The sequence below is a fragment of the Epinephelus lanceolatus genome, chromosome 5 (assembly GCF_041903045.1).
Source record: "Epinephelus lanceolatus isolate andai-2023 chromosome 5, ASM4190304v1, whole genome shotgun sequence".
NCBI lineage: Eukaryota > Metazoa > Chordata > Actinopteri > Perciformes > Serranidae > Epinephelus > Epinephelus lanceolatus.
In genome coordinates, this window is record NC_135738.1 from 33,272,254 (window position 1) to 33,298,226 (window position 25,973).

Consider the following 25,973-nt stretch of genomic DNA (forward strand, 5'->3'; position numbering starts at 1 on the left):
AGAGAGAACAGAAAGGGGTGGGGGGTGGGGGGGGGGGGTATAGGGATAGTGGAAGAGACTGCATGAATGAATATGTGAGAGGGACAGAAAGATGAGCCTGCCCACTACTGAAGGTTTGGTAGTATCGTCTCCGTGTTTAAAGATGTGCATTAAAGTAAATGGTAAATGAACTGCATTCAGTGCCCTGCCATGTTACTATACTGACTCTGTGTGTGTGTGTGTGTGTGTGTGTGTGTGTGTGTTTGGGTGTGTGGGTGTTTATATGTAGGGGTGGGAGGGGTGGGTTTTCAATATTTGTAGTATTTTTTGGTGTATGTTTTTATTTTGTGAAGCACTTTGTGTTGCATTTTTAATGTATGAAAAGTGCTATATAAATTAAGTTTGATCTGATTTGATTTGATCTGATTTGATTTATATTGCACTTTTCCAGCCTTGGTGACAACTCAAAGCGCTTTACAACACAGGCACCATTCATCCATTCATACACTGTTGGCCTAGACTACCATGCAAGGTGCACCTTTACACTCACACGCAATTTGGGGTGCAGTTTCTTGCCTGAGGACACTTTGACATGCGCAGGGGCCAGGGATCGTACCAGCGACCTTCCAATTTGTATGCGACTACTCTACTTCCTAGGCCACAATCACCCCGATGGTACAAATTAAAGGTGCAGTGTAAAGGATATAGTGACATCTAGTGGTAAGATTGCAGATTGCAACCAACTGAATTCCCCCTCCTATACTCACCCTGCGTGTAGAGAACCAACAGTAGCCTTTACGTAAGTCAAAAATACGAAAGGCCCTCACTAGAGGTTTGTCCATTCTTGGGCTACAGTAAAACATGGCAGTGCATCATGGGGGACTTTGCAGAAGAGGGGCCTGCCATAATTTCAACCTAACAAAAACACACCAATTCTTAGTTACAGGTGATTATACACTAATGAAATCTTAATTATGAATATTATATTCAAGAGATCCCCCTAAATCTGATGCACTGGTCCTTTAAAATGCTTTGAAAATGTTTACTTGGCTTCATCCCTCCTTAGTTACTCGTGCTACATCTCTCAAGCCTCTGTTCTTACACAGAATATAATGCAGTTTACTATAAAAGTGGCAGATTTACTACTCAAAATTCTTAGTCCCTTTGACAGAGGTGGAAGACAAGAGCAGGGCTCTCATTTCTAACCACAAACCATAAATTTTGTCGGCTGAAACAACTGCATCCAGCAGATATTGTAAATTGTAACTAGCTAGCTAATTGAGATAAAATTAGCGGCAGAAGTTGGCTCAAAAGCGTCCCTTAATGTTTGCTTTGCTCTGTGGGAACCCTGTAAAAATGTTTTAAAAGTCTACTTGATGGCTCTGTGTGATATCATGTTAAAGACTGAGGCTGAGAACATACAGTATGATGTGTCATGAGAAAACAAAATGAAAAATCAACTTGAACCAAGAATATCTGCTACAGAGGCAAAGATGTGTGTTAGATTTTCAATGGGCCTGGTTTGGTGGAGTGAAATGCAATTAACTATAATAAAAACAATATTCAGCTCTGTGTTTTATTATCTTGTCATGATTTTGTAAAACTGTACCACGCCCTGAGCTGTCTGCAGTTCATCCGCAATTAATGGGGAAAAACCGCAGCTGCACAGTGTCTAGTAGTAGACAGCTTGCTAATATTCCAGGACATGTTCTCAGATCCATCATCCATATCCTGCCTCCTTTCTAAATCTGGAATGTATACATGAATATTAAATAAACCAAACAACTGCATTCATGAACAGGATAAGGCGGGAAACATCGACACATTCCAGCCTACACATGCACACACACACACACACTGTAAGTCCATGTACACAAAAGGATACACATAACTAAATTCCCACAGCCAAACCACACATGGCATTCAGTCTGGTCACAGCATCCATTTGTACAGTTGTGAATGGGAGCAAAACACATATGACAGAAATGAGAGGAAGAGGAAGGAACACCTCAGAGATAAAGTCTGCGGACAATCAGTGTGTTCAGAGACAGACTCTCGGCTCAAAGGACAGAAATTCCTTTCATCTGAGAGGCCTTCTCTGGAGGCAAAGACACGCCGTAGCTGTAACTGCAGGGTGGAGTATCTGTGAGTCTCCAGGGGCTTCACATCACATGCTTCTACTCTCCGATGGTCAAGATTAATTCCAGTCTGATTCATGGCGTAATAGTTGGGAGCTGTCCAGAGATGGATCTGGCTCAGCGGTCAGGGCAGATCCTCAGCCACATGTGACGATTATACGAGCACAGTAAGAATGATTTTCTACAAGCCAAATGGGAATATGTGTGGCATATGTTTCATAATGAAGTCCAGCTTGTGCATCTGGACAGAATATGTGCGCTTTGTGGACTAACAGAGGTTTATGCAAATGTCTTGATGGTGTGTGGTTTCTGTGTGTGTATACGCGCAACATTTACAAGGTGTAATATGTATAAACTATGCCTTTACTGTATGCATGACTGAGTGTGTACACCTGTTATTAATAATGGCATGACTAAGATACACAACAGTAATTATATTAGTGTTTTGGCATATCCATGTGAGTCTATGCAACAAATTAAGCTGTCATGGTGAGCTCAGCAATTATCATTTTATAGTCACTTTAATGTTTATAAGTACACCACTCTGGTGGGCCTCTTGTATCAGTGTGCTGAAGCCTGAAGCAGAAGCCTGTCAAAGCCATTCCTTCCAAATCCGGACTGTCAGCCGGGGTCAGAGGTCACACTGAGGGGTCAGGGGTCAGCTGTGACTGGCTGGTTTGAACCAGGCTGCTTGATTTGGAGAGGGGTGAAAGTTGCACATATGTGGTATTATGCATATAAAGGACACCCATAATGCTTTTCCTTATTTTCTGTTGTGTATATAATGTTACAATATCAGATGTTCATATTAAATGTAGCCAACATTTCAGGTAATAGGTCACACATATAAAGAAGTAATTGCTGTGAGCAAAAACATCAGGATTCAGACGTGCCGAATACTCTGTTTCCAATGTTTTTCTACTTTCAAGACAAGCTGAGGTCAGCTCGTGATGGATTTTTTTATATGGTCATCTGCTCCCTGCTATTGTAAAAATGTAATCTTGGTTGCCAACATTGTTAATTGTTCCCCAACTCTGGATCTTATTCCTGCTGCAACATGTCTGGTTTTGTTTAGGAGCTTTAATTGGTGATTTTTACCAGGAGAAAGTGCTGCTAAACTCTATAACAATCATTCCCTGTCTGCAAGTACACTGCTACATGTAGCTACATGCTAACATCAGAGAAACATTTAATCTTGGTTTTCTTCGACTTTGGATCAAACACCTGCCAAGACATGTACGATTGTACTTTAAAGCTTTAATGGTGACTTTTAATGGGACAAAGTGGTGCTTTACATAGCTATTCCCCACCTGCAAGTGCACTGCTACATGTAGCAACATGCTAACTTCAGGGAAACATGTAATCTTGGTTGCTGATCATAGTCCTGCTGTAAAATGAGGTTGTGTTTAGAGGATTTTATTGGTGGTTTTTCACAGTAGAAAGTGTTGATATTCTCCGCTTCAGTTATTTTCCAGCTGCAGTGATGATGCAGAGATACCAAGATGCAGAAGACATGAAAATGCTAACCAAGTAGAGCACGCTGGGCTTTTGTGGGGAGGAAAATTTTGGTGAGGAAAATTGAGCGTCTCACACAGAGGGTGTTTGTTTTAAATTAAAACATGTGAACATGTTCTTGTAAAAACCCAAATGAGCATAATAAATTCCCTTTAAAACACCCTTTATGCACAGTATACGATCCTTAATTATGTCTGCAGAATTTACTTGATCATACTACATCTGTATTTATTCTAATGTGATTACATCCTGCACTGTTGTGCCAAGTCTTTACAGCACTTTGACTCATCCAGTTTACTTAAAACTAATTTTCTACCTTAGGTGTGTTCTACATCAACACCAGTAAAAGTCTACTTTGCTCTGTTTTATGGTCACTCTTTTAAAAAGTTCAGCGAGCATCAGCTGCATCTCAGCATTTGGTTTTAATGTGCTTCTCATAGAAGATAAACCTCGAGCAGCTGAAGAGGGCAGATAAATCTCTGACTTAATGACTGTTTTAGTCAAAGCTGGGATGTGTGTTTGTCTTATTTGGACTGTTTGAGTTTGAGCTATGTGATGACACACACATGCGTATACAGTACGGCTGCATGCAAATAACAAGATTGTGTTGTGGATTTATTTGACTATAAAGAGACAAGGAGAGTAGGACTGGCGCCATTCGCTCCACTTTAGACTATCAACAAGATTCATCAACGCAGAAATGGAAAAGTTTCTTCACTGGTAATGTAATTTGATAATGTACTGCTGCAGCTATGCTTTTTAAAACACATGTTTTTGATGTTTGAAATATGATATATTGTTGCTTTTTCATGCTTTTTATGATGCCATTTTTCAATACAATGACCTTGATTAGTTAAAGTGGGACAGCTGTTTAAAGATGCGGGCTGGCTCTGGCTGATGGAAAAATACGAGAAGATGAGGAAGATCAAGGGGAGAAAGGAAGAAAACAAGAAGCTGGAGGACAGAAGAAATGCAGATGGGTCGATGAAGGGAGAAAGAGAGAATGATTGACAAGCGAGAAAGAGGAGTTCACATAGACTAAACATCTGCCTGATTTCTATACCATCTCCTGCTTGCTCACATCTGAAGTCTTTTTAAAGGGACAGTGGGAAGCAGTGTTGAAGATATCGGCCATAGAGACATTTGGCTTCTCTTTAATATAATGGAACTAGATGACAATTGGCTTGTGGTGCTTAAAGTGCCCAGATGATACATTTAAAAAACTCAACAGCAATGTCTCTTTCCAGACATCATGACCTGGTTACTCAAGATAATCCACAGACCTTTTCTTTCTATTGAACTACACCCACCAACTGTATCACCATGCAGAAGGAAGCATGCATCTATTCACGGATTATAGGCCTGTGATTGTGACAGCACAAAATTTAAATTAAATGGCATTTGGTATGTTTGGTCATGGACTTTCCACGTCCACATATGACATTCAAGGTACCCTTGGTTCGTTGGTTGCTGATGTTCTGGGACGCTGTGTCAAGTACATTGACATTAAAATACATTAAACTATGATGGAAACCAGCCAGGTATCATGCCGACGTTAAAGGACACCTTTTTCTGTTTGTTTCTGATGCCACAAGTCACTGCCCAAGTGCTGGATTTCGACGACTTAAGAGTGAGACTGGGTTAGCTAACTCAGTGGTGCTAGGTGAGCTCACATTAGATGGACGTTTCCCACCTACTGTGATACGATGGGTGGGTGTAGGTCAGTAGAAAGAAAATAGTTCCTATGAAACTGCTCACAACCAGGTCTGTGGATTATCTTCAGTAACTGAGTCATAATATCTGGAAAGAAACGTTGCTGTCGAGTTTTCAAATGTATTTTTAGTTTTTTGGCACTTTTAGCACCAGACGCAGAGTGCGTTGTAGTTCCATTATATTTAAAAGCACATCTCTGCAGCCGATATCTCCAACACTGCCTAATAAATATGACTACAGGTAAGAAGAAAAATATGTGTTTTTGATTTGGGTAAAAAAAAAAAAAACTGTGATTTTTTTAGAAGAACCATTGCTTAAATTGCCAACATCTTGTATACTTAAAAATAATTTGTTGAACTTGGATAGGGAGCCAAAATAAACACACACTAAAATGTGAAAGATTAATCCCTGCACATTATTCATCGGCAGTGTTTTGGAGGCTGAAGCTGTGGACTTTTTCCCTTTTACAAACAAATGAAACTGATTATAGATTGCAATCTGGAAAGTCACCTAGGAAAAAAATATTTTCCAAAATGAGGACCACCTTAGGACATCTCCGATTAGCAACAGGCCACAAACACATGAGACTGTTCACGTGTGATGAAGTAACCTGTTTCAGCGTGCATTCCTGCCTTCGGAGGAGGTGGTGTGCAGGTCTGGTCGCTTGTAATGCTCATTAAGATAACCCCCCTGTAGCTACACTAATCATTTCTCATTACCACCATCTCTGTCTCTCCTCTTGTAATCAGCGAGGAGGTTAAAGCCATGCCCGATCTCAACTGCTTCCCCTTCATGACTATTTCGTCCCTGTATTATTATCCTTTATCCTGTAATGGCCCCAACCAGCACAAAGTCTGACTGTACTCAGCAGCTCAGTATACAGTAATTACTTCTTTTCTGTTATTATCCTTCTCTTTCTTCACATTCAGCTCTTTTTATTTTCCCTTGCATTTTTCTGCTGGAGCTTGCCTACTGTTTCTGTCCCCTCCTGTGCTCCTCCTTCAGTTTTAAGTTTCCCTCTTCATGTTTTCCTCTTCCAACTTTCTCCCAGCTGGTTTCTCCTCTTTCACGTGCAGTTGTCTTCCCCTTCTCTCCCCTCTCTTCTTCTCCCCCATTTTTGTTTCTCCCTTTTTGTCTCCCTCCTGCTTTTCTTTTCACCTCTACTCTTTTTGATCCAGCTACTGCGCTGCTTTGAACTCAGGTAGCGGCGCAACATTCCTCAACATGACCCCCGGGAGCAAGGTCGGCAAAAAACAGAAAAAAAAAGAAAAACTATTTCAGCTGTTTCTATAGCGACCCTGAGCCCAGAGGTTCCACTGTGGGGTCAAAGTGACTGAGAGGTGTTTCAGTAAGTCCAGTCAGACTTCAAAGCTCTTCATGTGTTTTCGTCTTTTTTGGAGTTGATGTTGAGAAGGTCAAATGAAGACAGTCCCATATACCTGCTGCTGCTGCTGCTGCTTTTTATCTCTCTATCTCTCCATACATACACACAGGTAGTGGGATACGGAGTGAGTGAAACTGTCCAACCCAGTTGCTAGAAGTCTAAGCACATGGGCGTTAACATGTCAAAATCAAAGAACAGAGGCCAAGTATGGGACCTTCGTCAGGGTCCATCTCCAACAATTCTGAATCCTACTCAATAGCATCTTTCATTAGACCCTCAAAGCCTCTAACTATCAAACTCTGCACTTCCACTTTGTAACCTAGGCTTTCTGTTGAAGGTATACTATGCAGTAATTTCCTAAAAAACTATATTTAGACCCTCTCAATCATCACTAATGACCCACTTGAAGTGTCTGGTGGTATATTTATCTGCAGGGAGCCTGGGCTCTGCTGGTATTTTCTTCTTATGTCACTATAGTCAAGAAGTTTATGGGCTGCAACCTTTGGGCTGTGGTGTGTATCCCCAAGCCAATGACAGATGGCCATGAGGTCAGGACTTCACAAAAAGGTAGCAACCAGGTGCCAGAGCGTAAGCTGTATGTAACCAAGAGGAAGCTATGAAACTTGCAGACACAGCGTAGACAAAAACGCAAATATGGCAAGGTCAAACGCCAATTGGACAAAGCGCATTCCAAAATAAGAGTGAATCTGGTGTTGGCTTTCACTTTCACTATTGCCACTGACTACTGAAGGAGAGAACTGGGATGAAGAGCGACGCGGACTTGGCCTGTTTTCTGTTGGACAGGTATGTGCTAGCTTAGTTAGCCTACTAAAGTTTCATCTTTTCCCTTACAAGTGTAACATTTCTACAATAGCTGGCAGTGTAAGTACAAACAGTGTAGGGAAGAGGGGCCAAGTTTGAATGTTGTCTTTACAACAGGGCTGGGGGATATAGAGAAATACCTTGGCGCATTGCAATGATATCGTAGGGATGACTATTGGTGCCTTTCCAAAATATTTACACAATGAGATTTTTGATTAAAGATCATCAGTAATGTAGATATAATGACTATATGGGTAATGGCAAATGATAGAATAGCTAGAGCAGTCTGGTAAGTTCAGAAAATTACATTACTTTACTGTAATGCAGCCTTTAAAACCAAGAAAAGACAACATTACGATATTCAACATCTAAGATGATATCTAGTCTCAGATCACAATATTGATGCAATATTGATATATTGTCCAGCCCTGGCTTACAAACAATAGGCAACAATTTCGGCATAGTATACCTTTAGGTCTAAAGCATAAGACAAGGTTACCCTGATGACATCAAGATGACATTTATTTATTTATTTGTTTATTTAAAACAGGGACAGTACATATTGATGAACATTAAATGTAAATATGTAGGATTGTAGCTATGGCTAATTTCCATCCTCAGTCCCTTGGCAGGTTGATGTTTAACTAATCAAAACAAACAAACAAACAAAAACAATAAGAACAAATAAAAAACATATAGCGAACACTAATACAGACATGATAGACCAAGAATTGGGGGACCAGTTGAAAGTGCAAAAGTGCTTGAGTGCTAAATTAAAGGTGCAATGGTTTTTAAGGGTTAATATTATTGCACATTGCCCATGTTAAAGTGCTAATTGAATTGCACACCGCCCAATTGCACAGGTTTATGAAGTGCCAGTCCTCATTGCACAATGCCCTTGTACTCAAATTAGCATACATAGATGTATTTATGTACGCTCAATTATCATATCATACCCGCATAATCAGGGTTGTTTTTCAAACTTTGAAAAGTTCCCTCCAGAATCACAGAAGACATTTTCCAGCTATTTTGATAGGCTGACCAGTACTCCTCATGATGTGTACACTGAACTTCATATACAAAATTGATGGAGCGCCCCTTTAATGTTCCTTGACACAGTTAAGCATTTATCAGCTCCATCAATAAATGTATCTGAATTATATCAAAGAAAATGGTGTTTAACTCCACACTGCCTGTTCTGATTATTGCTCAGCCAGATGTTGTCCCTTTTATGCGCGGTACAGACGGCGTGCAAATCAGGTTTTTTGCAATTAAAGATCAAACTTCTTCATGTATGAAATGACAGTAGATTTTTGTTCACTGAAATGGAAATCCTCTGATAATTTTGAACCAGCAGTCTTCCTTTCCCTGATAATAGGTGGCCTCTACTCTCTATTGGCAGTCAACCATGGCATACACTGTGTGTGTCTTTGTGTTTGAGTGTGTGTGTTTGGTTTTCATGTAGAGTTTCTATGAAACATGGATTATGTCTTTGTTCCTGTCTGGCAGATCAAAGGCTTGCGGTATTTTGTGACCAGCTCTCTTGTTGTGGCAAGTTTTCTTTTCTGCAGTCTCTTTCCTCTGGTGTGTGTGTGTGTGTGTGTGTGTGTGTATGTGTGTAGCTTGTGTCTGTGTGTGTGTGTGTGTGTGTGTGTGTGGGGTGGGGGGGGGCACTGTTTGTAAACCGTGGTTTGGAGTTTGTTATTGCAGATTTATGCCGAGTGACATGTTTATTTATACTTGTTATATTTTGCATTATACCAGGCTGAAGATGTTTATCTGGTGCCTCTTGCTGGATCGGGGTTATGAAAGCTACTTTTCTTGATGGTTGCACATACCACACATTCTGCAGCAGAGGAAGAAAATGAAGAAAAGCTTTTCCTCACTGGGTTTTAGGCTGCATTGGGACTGAACTTGGAAAGAAATTCAATGAACCATTTAGAACTTATTTTGTTGTTCCAGTGATGTAAGTTAACACTTAAGAGTGATTTTCAGATCTGTTTGTAAGCAAAGCTGAAACGCAAACCTGCAGCAGTAAAGAATACTGCATTCATTTTGAGCACTGAATTGAAAACTGGTGCAATTTACTGTAATTTGGTTGTTTGGTCTACATCTGTAAATTCCCCAGTCTTCCCTGTGGTATTATATCTGGAATTATCTGCACTTTCCAGCTCAGTCATTCAGCCGAGAACGCTGCAAAAATGCAATAACAGTAACTCCTCGCTGGAGGGAGCTAGAGTCACATTTTCACCCTGCAAGCCAGCATTCATTCATGCATCACACTATTGCAATGAAGGGAAAAAAATCAATAACAAAGTGTGACTCTAAGACAACATACGTATAAAAAACATGCTTTAATTTTTAAATCAACTTAAGAACTTGTGGTTTTGATAGAAATTAATTATATTTCATTGTCACATATTGATTGTCATATTCCTGACACATTTTGCACCTAAGTGACATAAATACACAGTTTCTACAGCTTGTTATGTTCCTACAGTTCAGTGCATTCCAGAGAGTGGGAATAATGTGAACACTTTAGGGACTGTACGAAAATTACTAGATTAGGGAGAAGAGCTGAACCTTTCATGTCTTAAAAAAGTAAGACCCTCCGTTGCATTATTACAATATCCCCTTGACTTGGGTAAAAAAAATGCAAAACCTCCCAACAATATCTGAAAATAATACAACAGTAAAACTCCACCCAGCCTTGCTTCCATTTTTTCCACTGGCCACTTGCAGTATTGCAGCAAAAAACAGCAACAACTTTTTAAAATAAGAACGCATTTTGTGTTTTCCGACCATCCATAAACTTAACATGTTTAGCTCCTTTAGCTGTCGGAGCATGAATGTAGTTTCCTCGTCTGTCCAGAAGTGCGTCTTCTGCTTCTCGGTCGCCATGGTGTTTGTTTGTTTGTTTGTTTGTTTTTCCGGGAGTTACTGAACGTCGAGTTCGACTCAAGTCGGACTAAGTGGATACATGCAGCAATAGTTCGATTTTCAATGGAATTATCTAGGTGTGTTAGTTGAGCTATGGATAGTCCAATTTCAGTCGGACTAAGCTGTTTACATGCATTTAAAAGTTCGGTGTCAGTTGGACTAAGCCAATAATTCGATTTTCTCAAGCTGCACGTACACGCACTGACTATTGAGCAGGAACTTGCAGGCAGAGCCAGCAGGAGCAATACTACTGAGCATATTCAGTGGGCTGCATACTGCAGGTAAAAACCTGGAAGCTAGAAACATTTTTGGTGTATGCGCCAAGCTGGAGACCATTGGAATAAATATCCGGCATCTTGGCATCCAGTGTCTAGTTATACATTCATTAATTTTTGGTAAATCCTTATCCTGTTGGGGGTCACGGTGGCTGGAGCCTATCCAAGCTGACATTGGGTGAAAGGCAGGGTACACCCTAGAGAGGTCGGCAGACTATCGCAGGGCTGACACATAGAGACAGACAACCATTCACACTCACATTCACACCTACGGCCAATTTAGAGTCACCAATTAACCCGCATGTCTTTGGACTGTGGGAGGACGCTGAGGTACCCATGTAAAACCCACGCTGACACAGGGAGAACATGCAAACTCCACTCAGATGGGCTCCTTCACCCTGGGTTCAAACCCTCTTGCTGTGAGGTGACAATGCTGACCACTGCACCACCGTGCCACACGTCCATGACTTAAACATCTACATCGTTTTCAGTGTGTGCAACCAGCCCACACCATGAAATGAACAGTCGTCAAATTTAGCAACTACTGCAGACATTCTATGTTTGAAACAAGAGCTACCAACTACTACCTCACCACCAGTAACTCTTGTTTTACAAATAAGGGAAGTTGGTTTCACATTCAAAGTGAAACATATGATGCTTTAAGTAACTTGGCTGATAATAAAATGTTATCTCACCACCCATGGACTGAAAACACACCTGCAAACCTGATCAAAATGTTTAAAATGAAATCTAGGGAAAAAAAACAAAAACAACCCTTGCCCGCTCTGACCACCCCTTCCTCTAATTTTCGTTCAGTCCCTTAGGTTTGTGAAAACACGTGAGGTATGGCTTCACTTGATTCTGCTTCTGACTGTGATCCTGAGATCCATATCTCTTTTCAAACTCATCATCTATCAGCAACAGAAACAATTTCCCCTTCAATCATGTCATGTCCAGCACTTTGGCGTCAGCTCTGACAGATGGTCCCGTTTTGTCCATGTGCACATCGGGGTTCTTGGTGGTCGACCCCTGACCCCTGCTGTTCATCTGATGGAGGATGAGCAGGAACAGAGCAGAGATGATGAGAGCCACCCCTGCCATGATGAACCCCGTTCCATAATCACCCATCTTGTCTATGAAGAATCCTACAGAGAAAAGTGTGTGTGAGTGATTTGCAGCTTTGACACAGACATATTTTTTTAATCATAATATTTTAGTCTAATGTCAACGTTCAGTTCTGACTGGAATGCACTCATGCTGGCCAAAACACAGCAGCACCCCAATTATGGTATCATACTGGCTTCATTTAATGGCAGATAGTTCTGAATGAGACCTAAGGCTGAGGCAGAGATAAGGAAGGGAGGATTGCACCAAGATTCATTTTATCCTAAGGCAGTACTGCAAGCGCCTTTGTCCTGTAAAGGAAACATAATTAGAACGCTTTGATGAATCCTCAACATCCATCATGTCTCTAGTCTTCAAAGTGTTCAAACTACTGAACGGTACAGTAAATATGTGAGAAATAGCCTCTGTGTCAGAGGGACCATGTTAAGTTATAAGTAGGACACCACCTTCACTTTAATTAGCTCTTTATTTCGACTTTATTTGAGGTCAGTTTCAGCCTGTAGCATAATCTTAAATTTAACATTTATGTGCGGGGCTTTTGTTTTAATCCAAATTAAGAGGTTTTCAGGAACTTGTTAAACAGAGATTAATAGAGATATGAAAGTGAACATGAGTAATTGAGGTTTAAAGGACTTAGCAGGGCAATGACAAGTATTTGCATTTGTTTTCTAGCATGTTCCTTATACACCAGGCCAATGAAAATGGAAACGTTTATTTCATAATTGAAAATATATTCTATGCAAAATGGAAAGTACAAGTTCCTCTACACATACATCCTGCAGAGCGACAGAATAGCAGCCTGCCACAATTACTCAAACCCCTCTCATTCTTTGTGTATGCCACACTGAAAACTGCCACACTTAAAACCTTCCTAAAAATCCATAAATTCCATCAAATTAATCCAAACTACAGTTATGTGCCCCCCCCCCCCCCACACACACACACACACTCTGTTGGAGAGCTTTCCCCCAGCTGATTTACTGCTGGCTGTGCTCAGAGGCAGGACACTTTCTGGCAGGGGTGGTCGTGCCTGGGTGCCAAAGTCAAGCTGGGTGTTTTTCAGGCTTTATTTACTGCTATTGTGCTATTGTTTAGAGTGTGTATGAAAATGAGGGTAACCTCAGTAATCGGGTTCAAATTCTTACTTGTTTGGAGGACAGCGCTGTGGGTGGTGGTGGGGCTGCCGTATGTGTTGGTTAGAGAGAGGACTGGAAAACAAGCGCTAGGGGCATTTCAGTTTAATAGCTGCCTAAGTATTTTTTTATTTCTCACAATAGAATAGATTAATGAAGATAATTGCAAACAGATTGCTAAAGCATCTGACGCATTTGAAAAGCTTTCCAGCCACGAATCTACAGTATCTGTAAATGTAATTAAATCTAATTTTGGAGGGGTGGATAAGGCAATGAGTTGCTGTCCATAATTAATTTTCTGCTAATCATAGAGTACGGAATGTACATAAAAGCATAAATATTTTTATACTGAAAGAAGAAGAATGTGACATATGCAAAATACCATATCAGGAAAATGTTCATAATAGTTCATGTTTACTGGATGTTTCATATATCTTCCCATAACTGGATCACATGACTATGTGGTCACTTGAAGAAATGAACCCACGGAGAATTATGGTAAATGGACCTGCATTTGTATAGCGCCTTTGTAGTCATCCGACCACTCAAAGCACTTTTTACACTACGAGTCAGTTCACCCATTCACACACACACATTCATACACTGGTGGCAGAGGCTACCATTCAAGGTGACACCTGCTACTCAGTTTTTAACATGCTCACACACCGATGGAAGCAATTGGGATTCAGTATCTTATCACTTGAATTTGTTGCCCTCAGCTCTCCTGAGCATTTTAGCATCTTTCAGCTTATTGTTTTGGTTTCATGGCCCACAACTTTACTGTTTTAGTTCACTCTCACTGCTCTCATCTGTGTTGTTTTTAACATCAGCCAACTGTTTTCAGTGAAATACAGTACCAAAATTGCAGTTCTGTGAATGGCCACTTGAGACTGGCTCCAAAAGTGAGTCAATGCCCTTAGACACCCATGTTAAAATGCCCAACTTAACAGCAGAAATAAACATGTTACAGCATGGTGCAAAAACATTTTGGTCTCTATAGCTTATTGCCCTATCCATGACAACTCTGTGGGTTGAGGTTTTTACAAAACTCCCGTTTACATATTATTAAGGACTAAGGCTATGTATAATTAAGGGTGTGACTGCTCTGAGTGACAGGCTGTCTGCTCGGCATCACCACTGTCTGTGAGTTAGAACCACCCCTCGCTCCTTCACAGCTTCACCCTGTAGTCCAAATATGGTCACTTATGGCTCCGAAAAACAAAACAGGAGTTCACAAATCACTGGGTGATGCCACGGTGGTTATGTCTATTCTCATTATACATATATTATACTATGCTCAAAACCCAAAGGCAGACAGTAAAAGTTAGCAACTAGCTGGTGTACACAGTAGTGTATTTAGCAGACAGAGATTTGGTAGAAACCAAAAACAGAGCTAAAAGGAGAGTGAATGTTGGACTTGCATTTGCCAGGCGGCCAGTAAAAAGACTTCAAATGAATGCCAGTGTTGCTCTGTGTCTGCTGGATGAGCTAACAGTTTGCTAGCAAGTTGTGGGGTGTTTACAGCTTGTTTCTGAAGTGGCCAAAGCAGTGATTATTGCTCCAGTCAAAGGTCTGAATAAGTCTATGAAATCCTACTTGGTATTTAAAAGATGTTTTTGATTGTATCGACTCCTTTGTTATGCCATTTCTCTGTTACAGCTGTACTCATATTCTGTAGGACACAGTGTATGAATCTGGACAACTGTCACCAGTAACAGAAAGGAGTCAGTGGGGAAGAAACTCCATTTAAAGGAGAAAAAATAATTTTTGAGAAGCAGTCAGCCATGAAATTAACACAACCATAAAGTATCATGATATTATAATTGTTGCACAGTTGCTCTCTGAATAAAAACCTCAGGTCCTGTGGGATTGACCGGATGACAAAATTCCTGATTAACTGAAGGGTGGTGCTGCATGTCATGAAGGTATAAAGATCTCATTTTGGTTGAATAGGCTCACTGGGCTGTGTTACAATGCAGAATGGTGTATAAGCGCATCCATTGTGTGAGATTTAATGTGTCGGAAGAAAAGGCCCAGGGAAATGGCAGACACTGTAACCTTGACTTAATGATTTGAGTTTTCCTCAAAGCTAACAAAAATGTTAACATACAACGAGGTACAATTCTATTCTAGTCTGTGCTGCGTTTTGTTTATTTCTAGCCGGCAGCCAGTAAGTATGGTGAAAAGGATCACTGGGAATTTTACAGCAACAACACAAAGCTGAAATCCATTTCTCTTTGATATGCACAGTCGGCACACTGTGTACTTGCAGTTAACTATCAAAGCTTCTTCCTCACTCACCAGCGATGGGCGGTCCAAACAGGCCTCCGCTGCTGCGTATGAGCATAAAGAAGCCCAGTGCACTTCCGAGCCTGCTGACACCCACAACCTCAGCCAGCACGGTGATGTGGATGGCGACCGTAGCACCATACACCAGGCCGTACGCTGTGCTGAAAGCAGCCAGCTCTAGGAACGAGGAGGCCAGCGGGCAGAGCAGTAACACAGTACCCAGCAGAATCACACTAGCTGTCAGCTGCTTCACCTGGAGGGAACAGAGACACAGGAGACAGATGTGCGCATCAGCAGTTGCATGCACTTTTCATGTAGGCAGGTTATTGCTTCTTCACAATAATGGTTTTGTGAAACATGCTTATTTGCTTTCTTGATAAGAGTTGGATGATAAGATTGATTGATTGATTGATTCATGTCCTAACACTAAATATGGAGCTACAACCAGCAGCTGGTTAGCTTAGCTTAGCATAAAGAGTGGAAGCAGGGGGAAACTGCTAGCCTGGCTCTCTCTTAAAGCAACACTTACCTTTCTGGAAATTTTACACTTTTCTTTGTTTAGTTTAAAATGCTATTAATACGCTGATGGCACACTAAAATGTAAGTGAATTCCACCAGAGATGAAAACTCATAATAGAGTGTGCCAGTAAACCCGGAACTCCGTTAGCACTTTTAGCACTTCCGGTTCTCTCGTCTAAAAGTCAATACGTTTTTTGAATGGGATTTTGGTAAAATGCCTCAAATAAGGTCTGTGGTTAACAAAAGCTTAAGCGAGTTTCAGGTTTTGTTCTATGACATTAAAACACATCAGTAAATACCCTACTTGTGAATTTTGAAGCTTTTACGTGACGTAAAAAAGGCGGTTGCTAACAAGTTGCTCAATACAACTACAAACTCTGTCGGGGACATTAAATGTCATCACCCCCGAACAGGCGAGAGTGCTGGCAGTCCACCATTACAGCTTCTTATTTAGCTTAAACAGTCCGATTTCCCCATTATACAATGTTTTTAAAATAAAGCGGCCGAAATCAGTTGAAAGCTTAGTGGCGGTGATGTCAAGAGTCATGCGACGTGGAGTAGTCATGTAGTCCGTTAAAGCCTAACGTTAGCTTTTTACTTCTGGCGATCGCATTTAAGCTTCAAATATGGTATGAAAGGTGTTCATATGTGAAGATTATCTCGCTGAACAAAACCTGTAAGTATCATAAACTTGTGTTAGCCACAGAGCTTATTTTCTGACATAATCCAAAACGCAATGCAAAAATCACATTCACTTTCTCTTCACTTTCTCTTCTGACCAATCATTGCATTCAGACCGAATGCAATGATTGGTCAGAGTTTTCTCCTGTCCTGTCTGTCTTCCCCACGTGGAGGCCTCCGACTGACGTAACCACTCGCGAGTCTGAGACAACAAACAGGTTAGTAACAGGGACGCTTGTGGATATAAGCTAGTAACAGGGATGCTTGTGGATATAAACTTTTCTCCGTAACAAAAGCAAACAAATGCGGACCACCGCTTCCACCTCCAGCCGCTCCAACAGGGAAATCAGTTGGCAAAAGAACGAAACTATGCAACAAGAAGTAAATTCATCAGTGCAATACAGTCGCAAATTTCTAACAGACATTAGAAACTGCTGCAGAGATCTAACGCTACAACCAAGAGAGTTCAGGATGTGTAGCAAGCTTGGCCTGCTACGTCGAGCTAGCCCTGAGATGACCGTGGTTTCACCTGGAGCTGTCCCGACGGGGAGACGCCGGCAGTGCTGTGACAGGACGCGGGAGAGGGGGAAGCGCAGAGGGTTAGCTAGGCTAAGAGCTAACCAGCTAACCAGTGTCCTTCTGGCGAATGTCCGCTCACTGGACACGAAAATGGATTACATCCGACTATGAAGATCCACTCACCAAGGAATGAGGGACTGCTGCGTCCCTGTGTTCACTGAGACATGGATGAATGGTGACATATAAGACGCCGGTGTTGAGCTAAGGAGGCTAACACTACACAGAGCAGACAGGACGGTAGCATCATCTGGTAAGCTCCGTGGTGTATACACAAGCAATTCATGGTGCTGTGATGTGAAGAGGATCTCCCAGTTCTGCTCTCATGATGTGGAGTTTTTGACTGTGAAATGTCGATCCTTTTCATCTTACTATTGCACTATATGTTCTTTCTTATATGTTGCACAAATATGTTTTGTTTCTGGTTGCTTGGGGTATGCAAAATGTCATTTCGTTTTTGTGCTGGTTCAGTTCATAACATTATGACAACACAGCATCCAGTTGCTAATGGCTAACGTTAGCCTACTCTAGCGTAGCCTCTGAAACATAAACGTTATCTTCCTTGTGTGTTTCCACTTACTAGTAACGTTAACGCTACTATCTAACGTTAGCACTGTATTCTTATTCTAAAACTCATCAGTCATCACTGACTCCGGTTGAGTTTTAAAACTCTGGGGTTGCATTTGACTGTCTTTGTTGTAACATTACACTCGCTCTCCTTTTCTGTGTATCTAACGTTACCTTACCTACGGCTACGTCTATAATGAGGACGTAATGGAGGGAGGTGGAGTTGCAGGAGGAGGAGGAGGATGGGACTTTGGAGGGAGGCGGGAGTTGTGGATGTTCAAATTTTTTCAAAGTGCTGTGTGAAATGCAAGAAAGGTAAGAGTTGCTTTAAGGTAAAAAAAATACCTACTGCATATGTGTTGGATTCTATCTTGGAGTCCTGGAGTTCAACCAAAAAGGGTTCTATGTTTCCCGCTTGGTTGAGCGGGGAACATAGAACCCGGGAAACACAGAACCTTTTTTGTATAAGCGGGGAACATAGAAACTTTTTTGCAGGGTTAAGTGGGGAAAACAGAACCCGGGAAACACAGAACCCGGGAAACATAGATACGCTCCCGTTTTGTCATCTTGTTCCAGGCTAGGGATATCTAACAAACAAGGTAAAGGATATTTATTAGTGAGCTGGAAGATGGATTTTTATCTATCTTACCTTTGTTCAGAGCCATGCTAACTGTTTCCCCCTGCTTCTAGTCTTTACGCTAAGCTAAGCTAAGCTAAGCTAAGCTAATTGGCCACTGGCTGTACCCTAATATTTACTGTTATAACATCATAGTGGTATCAATCTTCTTATCTAACTTTTGGCAAGAAAGCAACAAATCTCCTGTCCCAAAATGTCAAACCTTTCTATTAATATAATCACATGTGCTATACTAGATGATGTAGATACCAAAGCTTGGCCATACCTTTACCCTCAGATAAGTGATTTTCAAAATGTTTTTCCTTTGGTTACCCACTGAACTTAACATACCGTTTCAACCAGTCTCAAGTTTGCCACCCAGCCAAAGAACACTCTTCCAAACAGGTCCAGTACTGCAGAGATGGACACGAGGGCAGCCGCCTGGTACTCCTCAATCCCCCTACTACGAGCATATGGAACCAGAAACAGAGCTGGGGCAAAGAAACCCAGTGCAGCAAACACCCCAAACATTGAGTAGACCATGAATCGAGCATTAGTGATGAGTCTATAATCTACGTAGCGAAGGATTTTGGTGCTTAGTTTAGCCATCCTAGTTTTGCTGTTTGAGTCTTGTACTTTCATGGTTAAATCAGGTATCTTTTTCAGGTCCTCAAGAGATGCCCTAATTGTCTCCTTTTCTAACCCCTCAGATACTCCTGGCTCCTCTAGGCAGCTTGGTTTGCTCTGCTCCACGCTGTCTTTTGGTAGCAGTTCCAGGGACAAGCCTTCTTCCTGTGCTCTGACCTCACAAGTTATGTCTCTGGTGATTTTTAGGGACCTCAACAGCATCCCACACACACTGAGGTTAAGCTGCAGACCTCCCAGGATTAGCAAAGCGCCCCTCCATGAGTAGCTGTCAATCAACAGCTGGAACAGAGGTGTGAGGACAAAAGAAAGGATGCATTCTCCAGAACTGGCCAAGGCGTTTGCTATCGGACGCCTCTTCTCAAAGTACAATCCCAGCATGGTCATCGACGGGGTCCATGTCATTGTGTAGCCCAAACCTGCAGCAAAGTATTCCAGTGAATATCATGTTTTGTCTGTTTTGAGCTTGTGTTGTATGTGTGTGTGTTTGCTTCAAACCACTCACCGTTTAGGAACCCCACTGTTAAATAGAGTTCGATTAGGTTACGAGCAAAAGCCCCAAACATGACTCCTATGCTGCATATCAGTCCTCCCATTATCACTACAGAGCGATGGCTGTAGTGAGCACTCAGAGCAGATGATAAAGGAGCTGCAGGGGGACACACAGAAAATTCATATAGGATAAACAGTAAGTGTATTTGGATCAACAGTGTAGCAGTATACTGAATTATTATGCACCTCACAGCAGGCAAAATGTCCTATTTACTTTCAGTATGTCTAAATGAAAATGATTAATTGGAATATAATCCTTTATTATTATTAATTTAAGTTAAACCACAGAAGATTTAAGATGTTTCAGAATTTTTAAGTTAATCATGGTACCTTGTGCTGCCTGGACAGGCCTATATTTGCAGCAGATAATAATTCAATTTACCCACACACACATTTGCACAAAAAGCAATCTTATTGCATCTTCCTGTTAGTTTTGTGTGTGACTAAGGTAGTATTCATTCAACACAAGAAAGGACTTGGAGCTGCTTGAAGAGTCTTTTAAGATGTAGGAGAGCCACCTGGTGGTCAGAACCTCAAGAAGTCTGTTTTGCAGAGTCATTTCAAAGATTCAACATCAAGGTCAAAAAGAGTGGAAAGATTTTCAATGATACGAATTTTAAAGTTTAGGAAATGTTGTTGACATTGAGGACTATAAAACATATACTGATGTCCTTCATTCTTTTTGTTATGAGCACAGAGATTTTAAATACATATTAGAAAAACACTGTGATAATTACCCGCAAAGTGAATGGTAGCCAAAGCGATAGAGGTAATCCAAGATGTTTCTGTTGCTGTAGTTTCAAAGTATTGGTGTATCTCAACATAGAATACACCAAAGGACTTAATGACCCCAAAGGTAAGGCCAAAGACCAGGAAGCCGCAGAGCAGGATGAACCAGGCGTAGCCACCATCAGGGGCTGCTTGTGGTGCCACTGCTACCCTCGTCTTCTGAGCTTTCACTGGGGAGTCCATGTTCATCTGATAGGAAAAATCTAGGTAAACAAAAACACCAGGATTTTACATTTACAGCACTCTACTTACTGTAACAAAGTGTTTTGTGTACCTTTTCCTTTTTTTTTTTTTTGCTACATGTCAAGATGCACATATTACAGAGTGAGAACAAAAGATTCAGATTCAGTCCTGATAAACTGTGTGGGAATGAAATCAGCAGCTGAAGTAGAGAAAGAGCTGCTGGTGTGGCAACCTGTTTTCATCCCCAGGTCGTCATATACAGATACTTTGTCATGCCCCTCAGCATCTCATTATGATGCACAGGGTACTCTTTAGTGAATCTATATGACACACAGCTGAAACACAATGTAACACATGGTTAATGCTGTGCAATGGTTGCTGATAGGTTTAGGCAACAAAACTGCTTGGTTAGGTTCAGGAAAAAGATGTTTTGAGTTAAATTTACATTTATTAACAAATGTCAGATGAGGTGAATGCATAACATGAGTGACATCAGTGTGTGATGACCACTGATAAATTGAGTATTGTTAAGTTAAAACAACACTGTGTCATGATCCTGGGATGTGTTGATGTTCTGCTATCCTATAGGCTATTCCTATATCTGCTTCCTGTTTTATTTTGTAGATTCTCTCCTCATGTGTTGTGTCTGGTTTTACTTTTCTGACTTTGTGTATTTTCCCACCTGTCTCATTAGTCCTTCCCTGTTCCCAGAGTCTTCCCTTCACACCTGTTCTGTATTAGTCTTGTTTGCTCCACCCTAGTGTTCCCATCCACACCCTTGTTGTTAGCCAATCAACATTTCCCTTCTGTTACCCATGTCCTTCTACTCCAGCTGTGGTTTTCAGTTTAGTTTTTGTTCTGCTTTCATTTGTACTTTCAGTTACCTGCTTTATCTGGATGTTTTTTATCTGCTGTATCAAAACTCGCTTTTAGTTATAACTTCAGCCTGCCTGACAGTCTGCATTTGGGTCTTCCTTGAACTGATACATGACACACTTTTGGTCTGACACAGGACACAAACTGTGGTCTCCTGGGTGACTGTCCATTTTCGTTTGATTCCTGTGATATTGTACCTGGGCATAAGCAAAAACAATAACAACAACAATGGTTTCATCTACACTGATCATGCATTTAATGCACCACCCCAGGCTAAGTGACCCAAATCAAAACTCCCATAATGCTGCATGACCAACAGCTCTGGCTAAATGCTAAAATGCTCCTGGTTGATCTTCCAGCAGTGACTTCTACTATTTCTGCTACTTCTTCACTGAGAAACCTTTACAATCAGCAGGGCCTCTTTGCTTCTTTATGATAATTCCTATCAAGTTTGTGACTGCCAAGCTATCACGCTAAACCTTTTTGAATTTGAAGAGCACATTGGGATACCTAGTTAGTTAGTTAGTTAGTTATACCTAAAGCAGATTGAGGAGGACTTTACAGTACAAAAATCTGTGAGAATGCCATTCAGACAGACAGGTCTGTGTTTGTGGTCTGTAGCTGTGGTTGAGATTGTCTATACATTTCTATGTTGGTTGCCATGGTGATGTTTTATTCTGCTGTTAAAGTAGCAGGTTATGTAATGTATCTAGCCTAACAATGCTTGTTACACTTGTCGCTGTCTAGCTCTTTTTATGTATTATCAGCCATTATGGTACTAATGGTCTGTGTTTTGTCCTCTTGTCAGGTAAATTCTTGCAAGCCTTAAAAACAAAGAGAAGAACTCAACACACTGTCTCGCCCACTGCTGAAATATTTATCTGATTATGGTAACAACGTTTCCATCTGTCAGACCTTCATCAGGTGTAATCAAATAAATATTTCAGCACTAAGTGAGACAGTGTGCGGGAGTTCTTTGTCTTCCAGATTGCACCTCCTCCGACGCACCTGTCACACATTCAGGTGTGCAGAGATATTTTTCAAAAAATTCTTGTAAGGGAAAACTGAGAAAATTGTACATTTATAATTTATGATCAGTTATACGCACACAGTGCAAATATAGAAAAGGAATTCATTGTTTGTTTCGACATGAGGGTTCTATGGTGCAGTTCACTACTGGGGACAGCATGATGTTGTTCCACTAGTATAAACACTGACATGTTAATGCAACAAATACCACCCTTTGTAAAATGTAACACAGTAATTTTTAATAGAGAGGATTTTTTATCTTATATTGTAGGGTGGTTTCAGTTAGACTTGCTCTTGCTGATTACAAAAACAGTAAACATTTTCATCTTTTCCAAAACAGAAAAAGCTCCCAGACTCACTGAAACAATAATACAGAGTAGCCTGCATGGACACAAATAATAATAATCAGTACATTTATTACTCAGTCTCAGGTTTTCTAACTGTTTTCCTCCCTTTTCCTCCTCAGGTGACCAAAGGTCATGTAAGTCTGATGTAACATGTATTTTTATAATCCAGTCACAGTTGGAACTCATCCAACTAGAGCAAAACATAACCACAGTAATAAACATACTGACTAATCATTACACTGCATATAGTGTAGGCATGTCTTGTTTTTGTTTGACGATGGTGATGTAACTTCATTCATAAGGAACACATACATTGAGAAGACTTTCCTTTAACAATGTACAGTACAGGCCAAAAGTTTGGACACACCTTCTCATTCAATGCGTTTTCTTTATTTTCATGACTATTTACATTGTAGATTCTCACTGAAGGCATCAAAACTATGAATGAACACATATGGAGTTATGTACTTAACAAAAAAAGGTGAAATAACTGAAAACATGTTTTATATTCTAGTTTCTTCAAAATAGCCACCCTTTGCTCTGATTACTGCTTTGCACACTCTTGGCATTCTCTCCATGAGCTTCAAGAGGTAGTCACCTGAAATGGTTTTCCAACAGTCTTGAAGGAGTTCCCAGAGGTGTTTAGCACTTGTTGGCCCCTTTGCCTTCACTCTGCGGTCCAGCTCACCCCAAACCATCTCGATTGGGTTCAGGTCCGGTGACTGTGGAGGCCAGGTCATCTGCCGCAGCACTCCATCACTCTCCTTCTTGGTCAAATAGCCCTTACACAGCCTGGAGGTGTGTTTGGGGTCATTGTCCTGTTGAAAAATAAATGATCGTCCAACTAAACGCAAACCGGATGGGATGGCATGTCGCTGCAGGATGCTGTGGTAGCCATGCTGGTTCAGTGTGCCTTCAATTTTGAATAAATCCCCAACAGTGTCACCAGCAAAACACCCCCACACCATCACACCTCCTCCTCCATGCTTCACAGTGGGAACCAGGCATGTGGAATCCATCTGTTCACCTTTTCTGCATCTCACAAAGACACGGCGGTTGGAACCAAAGATCTCAAATTTGGACTCATCAGACCAAAGCACAGATTTCCACTGGTCTAATGTCCATTCCTTGTGTTTCTTGGCCCAAACAAATCTCTTCTGCTTGTTGCCTCTCCTTAGCAGTGGTTTCCTAGCAGCTATTTGACCATGAAGGCCTGATTTGCGCAGTCTCCTCTTAACAGTTGTTCTAGAGATGGGTCTGCTGCTAGAACTCTGTGTGGCATTCATCTGGTCTCTGATCTGAGCTGCTGTTAACTTGCGATTTCTGAGGCTGGTGACTCGGATGAACTTATCCTCAGAAGCAGAGGTGACTCTTGGTCTTCCTTTCCTGGGTCGGTCCTCATGTGTACCAGTTTCGTTGTAGCGCTTGATGGTTTTTGCGACTCCACTTGGGGACACGTTTAAAGTTTTTGCAATTTTCCGGACTGACTGACCTTCATTTCTTAAAGTAATGATGGCCACTCGTTTTTCTTTAGTTAGCTGATTGGTTCTTGCCATAATATGAATTTTAACAGTTGTCCAATAGGGCTGTTGGCTGTGTATTAACCTGACTTCTGCACAACACAACTGATGGTCCCAACCCCATTGATAAAGCAAGAAATTCCACTAATTATCCCTGATAAGGCACACCTGTGAAGTGGAAACCATTTCAGGTGACTACCTCTTGAAGCTCATCGAGAGAATGCCAAGAGTGTGCAAAGCAGTAATCAGAGCAAAGGGTGGCTATTTTGAAGAAACTAGAATATAAAACATGTTTTCAGTTATTTCACCTTTTTTTGTTAAGTACATAACTCCACATGTGTTCATTCATAGTTTTGATGCCTTCAGTGAGAATCTACAATGTAAATAGTCATGAAAATAAAGAAAACGCATTGAATGAGAAGGTGTGTCCAAACTTTTGGCCTGTACTGTATATCTTAGCACACCCTCATTCTCTGAGGATTTACAGCAGCTCTCCCTCCAGCAAGACTGCACATGTGACCACAGTATCAAAGTTCAAAGGGGTTGGATTCATCTTTTCATGACAGTGTCTTTTTTATGAGCACCATAAAATCATCTGGACAACATCTTTATTGAAGCAGACTGATTATAACAGAATGCCATCCTTGGACATCTTGAGTAGTCTCTAAGAAATTTTCACAACAGTGATCTATCAAGAGAAGGAAATATTAGAAATACAAATTGGTAAGCTGTTTGTCATCTCTTTGGACCACAGTCAGTGGAAGCAGATTAGATTTACCATGCATGACAGGATTTAGCTCAATTCATTTTTCCATTGATGAAAAATACACATATAATAATAATAATAATAATAATAGTAATAATAATGCAGCTTTATAGACTGCATAAGAACCTGTTTAAAAGGGATTTTCAAGCAATCTAATTATGGAGATTACCCACCTCATGTGTGATTGGACTGAAAGAGGTCTGGACCCAAATCTAGATCATGACTCCAAAAGCTCACAATACAAGCCAAGGTGAATCACGATAAAATTCACAATACAATTTACACTTTACACACATTATATTGTATGTAAAAACCATATTTCTACCATACCTGTCGTGGTCAAAGTGAAGCCATCATGCTGCAGGCCAGCTCTCCAGGCTTGGTGTGGTTTTATAACCTCAGAGCAATGTCACAGCACTCTTTCCTTGTCACATGCATGCAGCAGTGGCGATCATGCCACTCACAGCTGAACGTGCAACATGCCAAACAGGCAGAAAGGGCATGTTCCAGGTTAAATATTAATCTGTGGGTCAGGAAATGTCACAAACCAAAACAATTTTAAAATTAATTTTTAACTCTGAAGTTTGGGTTTGGGATAATGAGCATCAAAGTTTTGTCAAAAATACCAAACCCATTTTATATATATGTATATATATATACATATACATATATATACATATATATATTTAAATGGTGGTAAACTGGCATGCTTGGATTCGTGTCTGTGTGACATTGACTTTCTCATTAACACAAACAAAAAGAAGGACATTATCTGAAATGTGACAAGACTTTTTTACAGTCAGATGGCTTCATTGTCCCGCAAACAGCTCTGATAAATGCCTCATAAATTACTTTTAAATGCCTCTCAGTGGTACAGCCTGCCAATAAACTTTTGCAAACTATTAATTCAGCCTATGAACTGCCTCTTTTATGGGCTGTACAGTTCACTAAAGAGGCACAGTACCAAGGCTCGGGGTGTGTCAGACCATTACTG

The 25,973-nt window shown here is 40.9% G+C and overlaps 1 protein-coding gene across 1 annotated transcript; it reads right to left on the bottom strand.

The window, feature by feature from the left end:
• Positions 1-9,886: 9,886 nt before the first annotated feature.
• On the bottom strand, positions 9,887-25,439 carry LOC117262090 (monocarboxylate transporter 13). Its single transcript, XM_033634769.2, has 6 exons — positions 25,310-25,439; positions 20,207-20,461; positions 19,423-19,566; positions 18,624-19,336; positions 15,326-15,566; positions 9,887-11,911 (listed from the first exon to the last, which is right to left on the bottom strand). Exons 2-6 carry the CDS (start codon positions 20,445-20,447, stop codon positions 11,709-11,711), a joined length of 1,542 nt encoding a protein of 513 aa, XP_033490660.2. The 5' UTR covers positions 20,448-20,461; positions 25,310-25,439; the 3' UTR covers positions 9,887-11,708.
• Between the last annotated feature and the right edge of the window lie 534 nt (positions 25,440-25,973).

Coding starts and splice junctions, on each gene's coding strand:
- LOC117262090 (XM_033634769.2), bottom strand. CDS start 20,447: ATGAACATGGACTCCCCAGTGAAAGCTCAGAAGACGAGGGTAGCAGTG. Junction 19,567..20,206: donor GGCTACCATTCACTTTGCGG/GTAATTATCACA, acceptor GTCCCCCTGCAG/CTCCTTTATCATCTGCTCTG. Junction 11,912..15,325: donor GTTTGGACCGCCCATCGCTG/GTGAGTGAGGAA, acceptor TTTTCTCTGTAG/GATTCTTCATAGACAAGATG.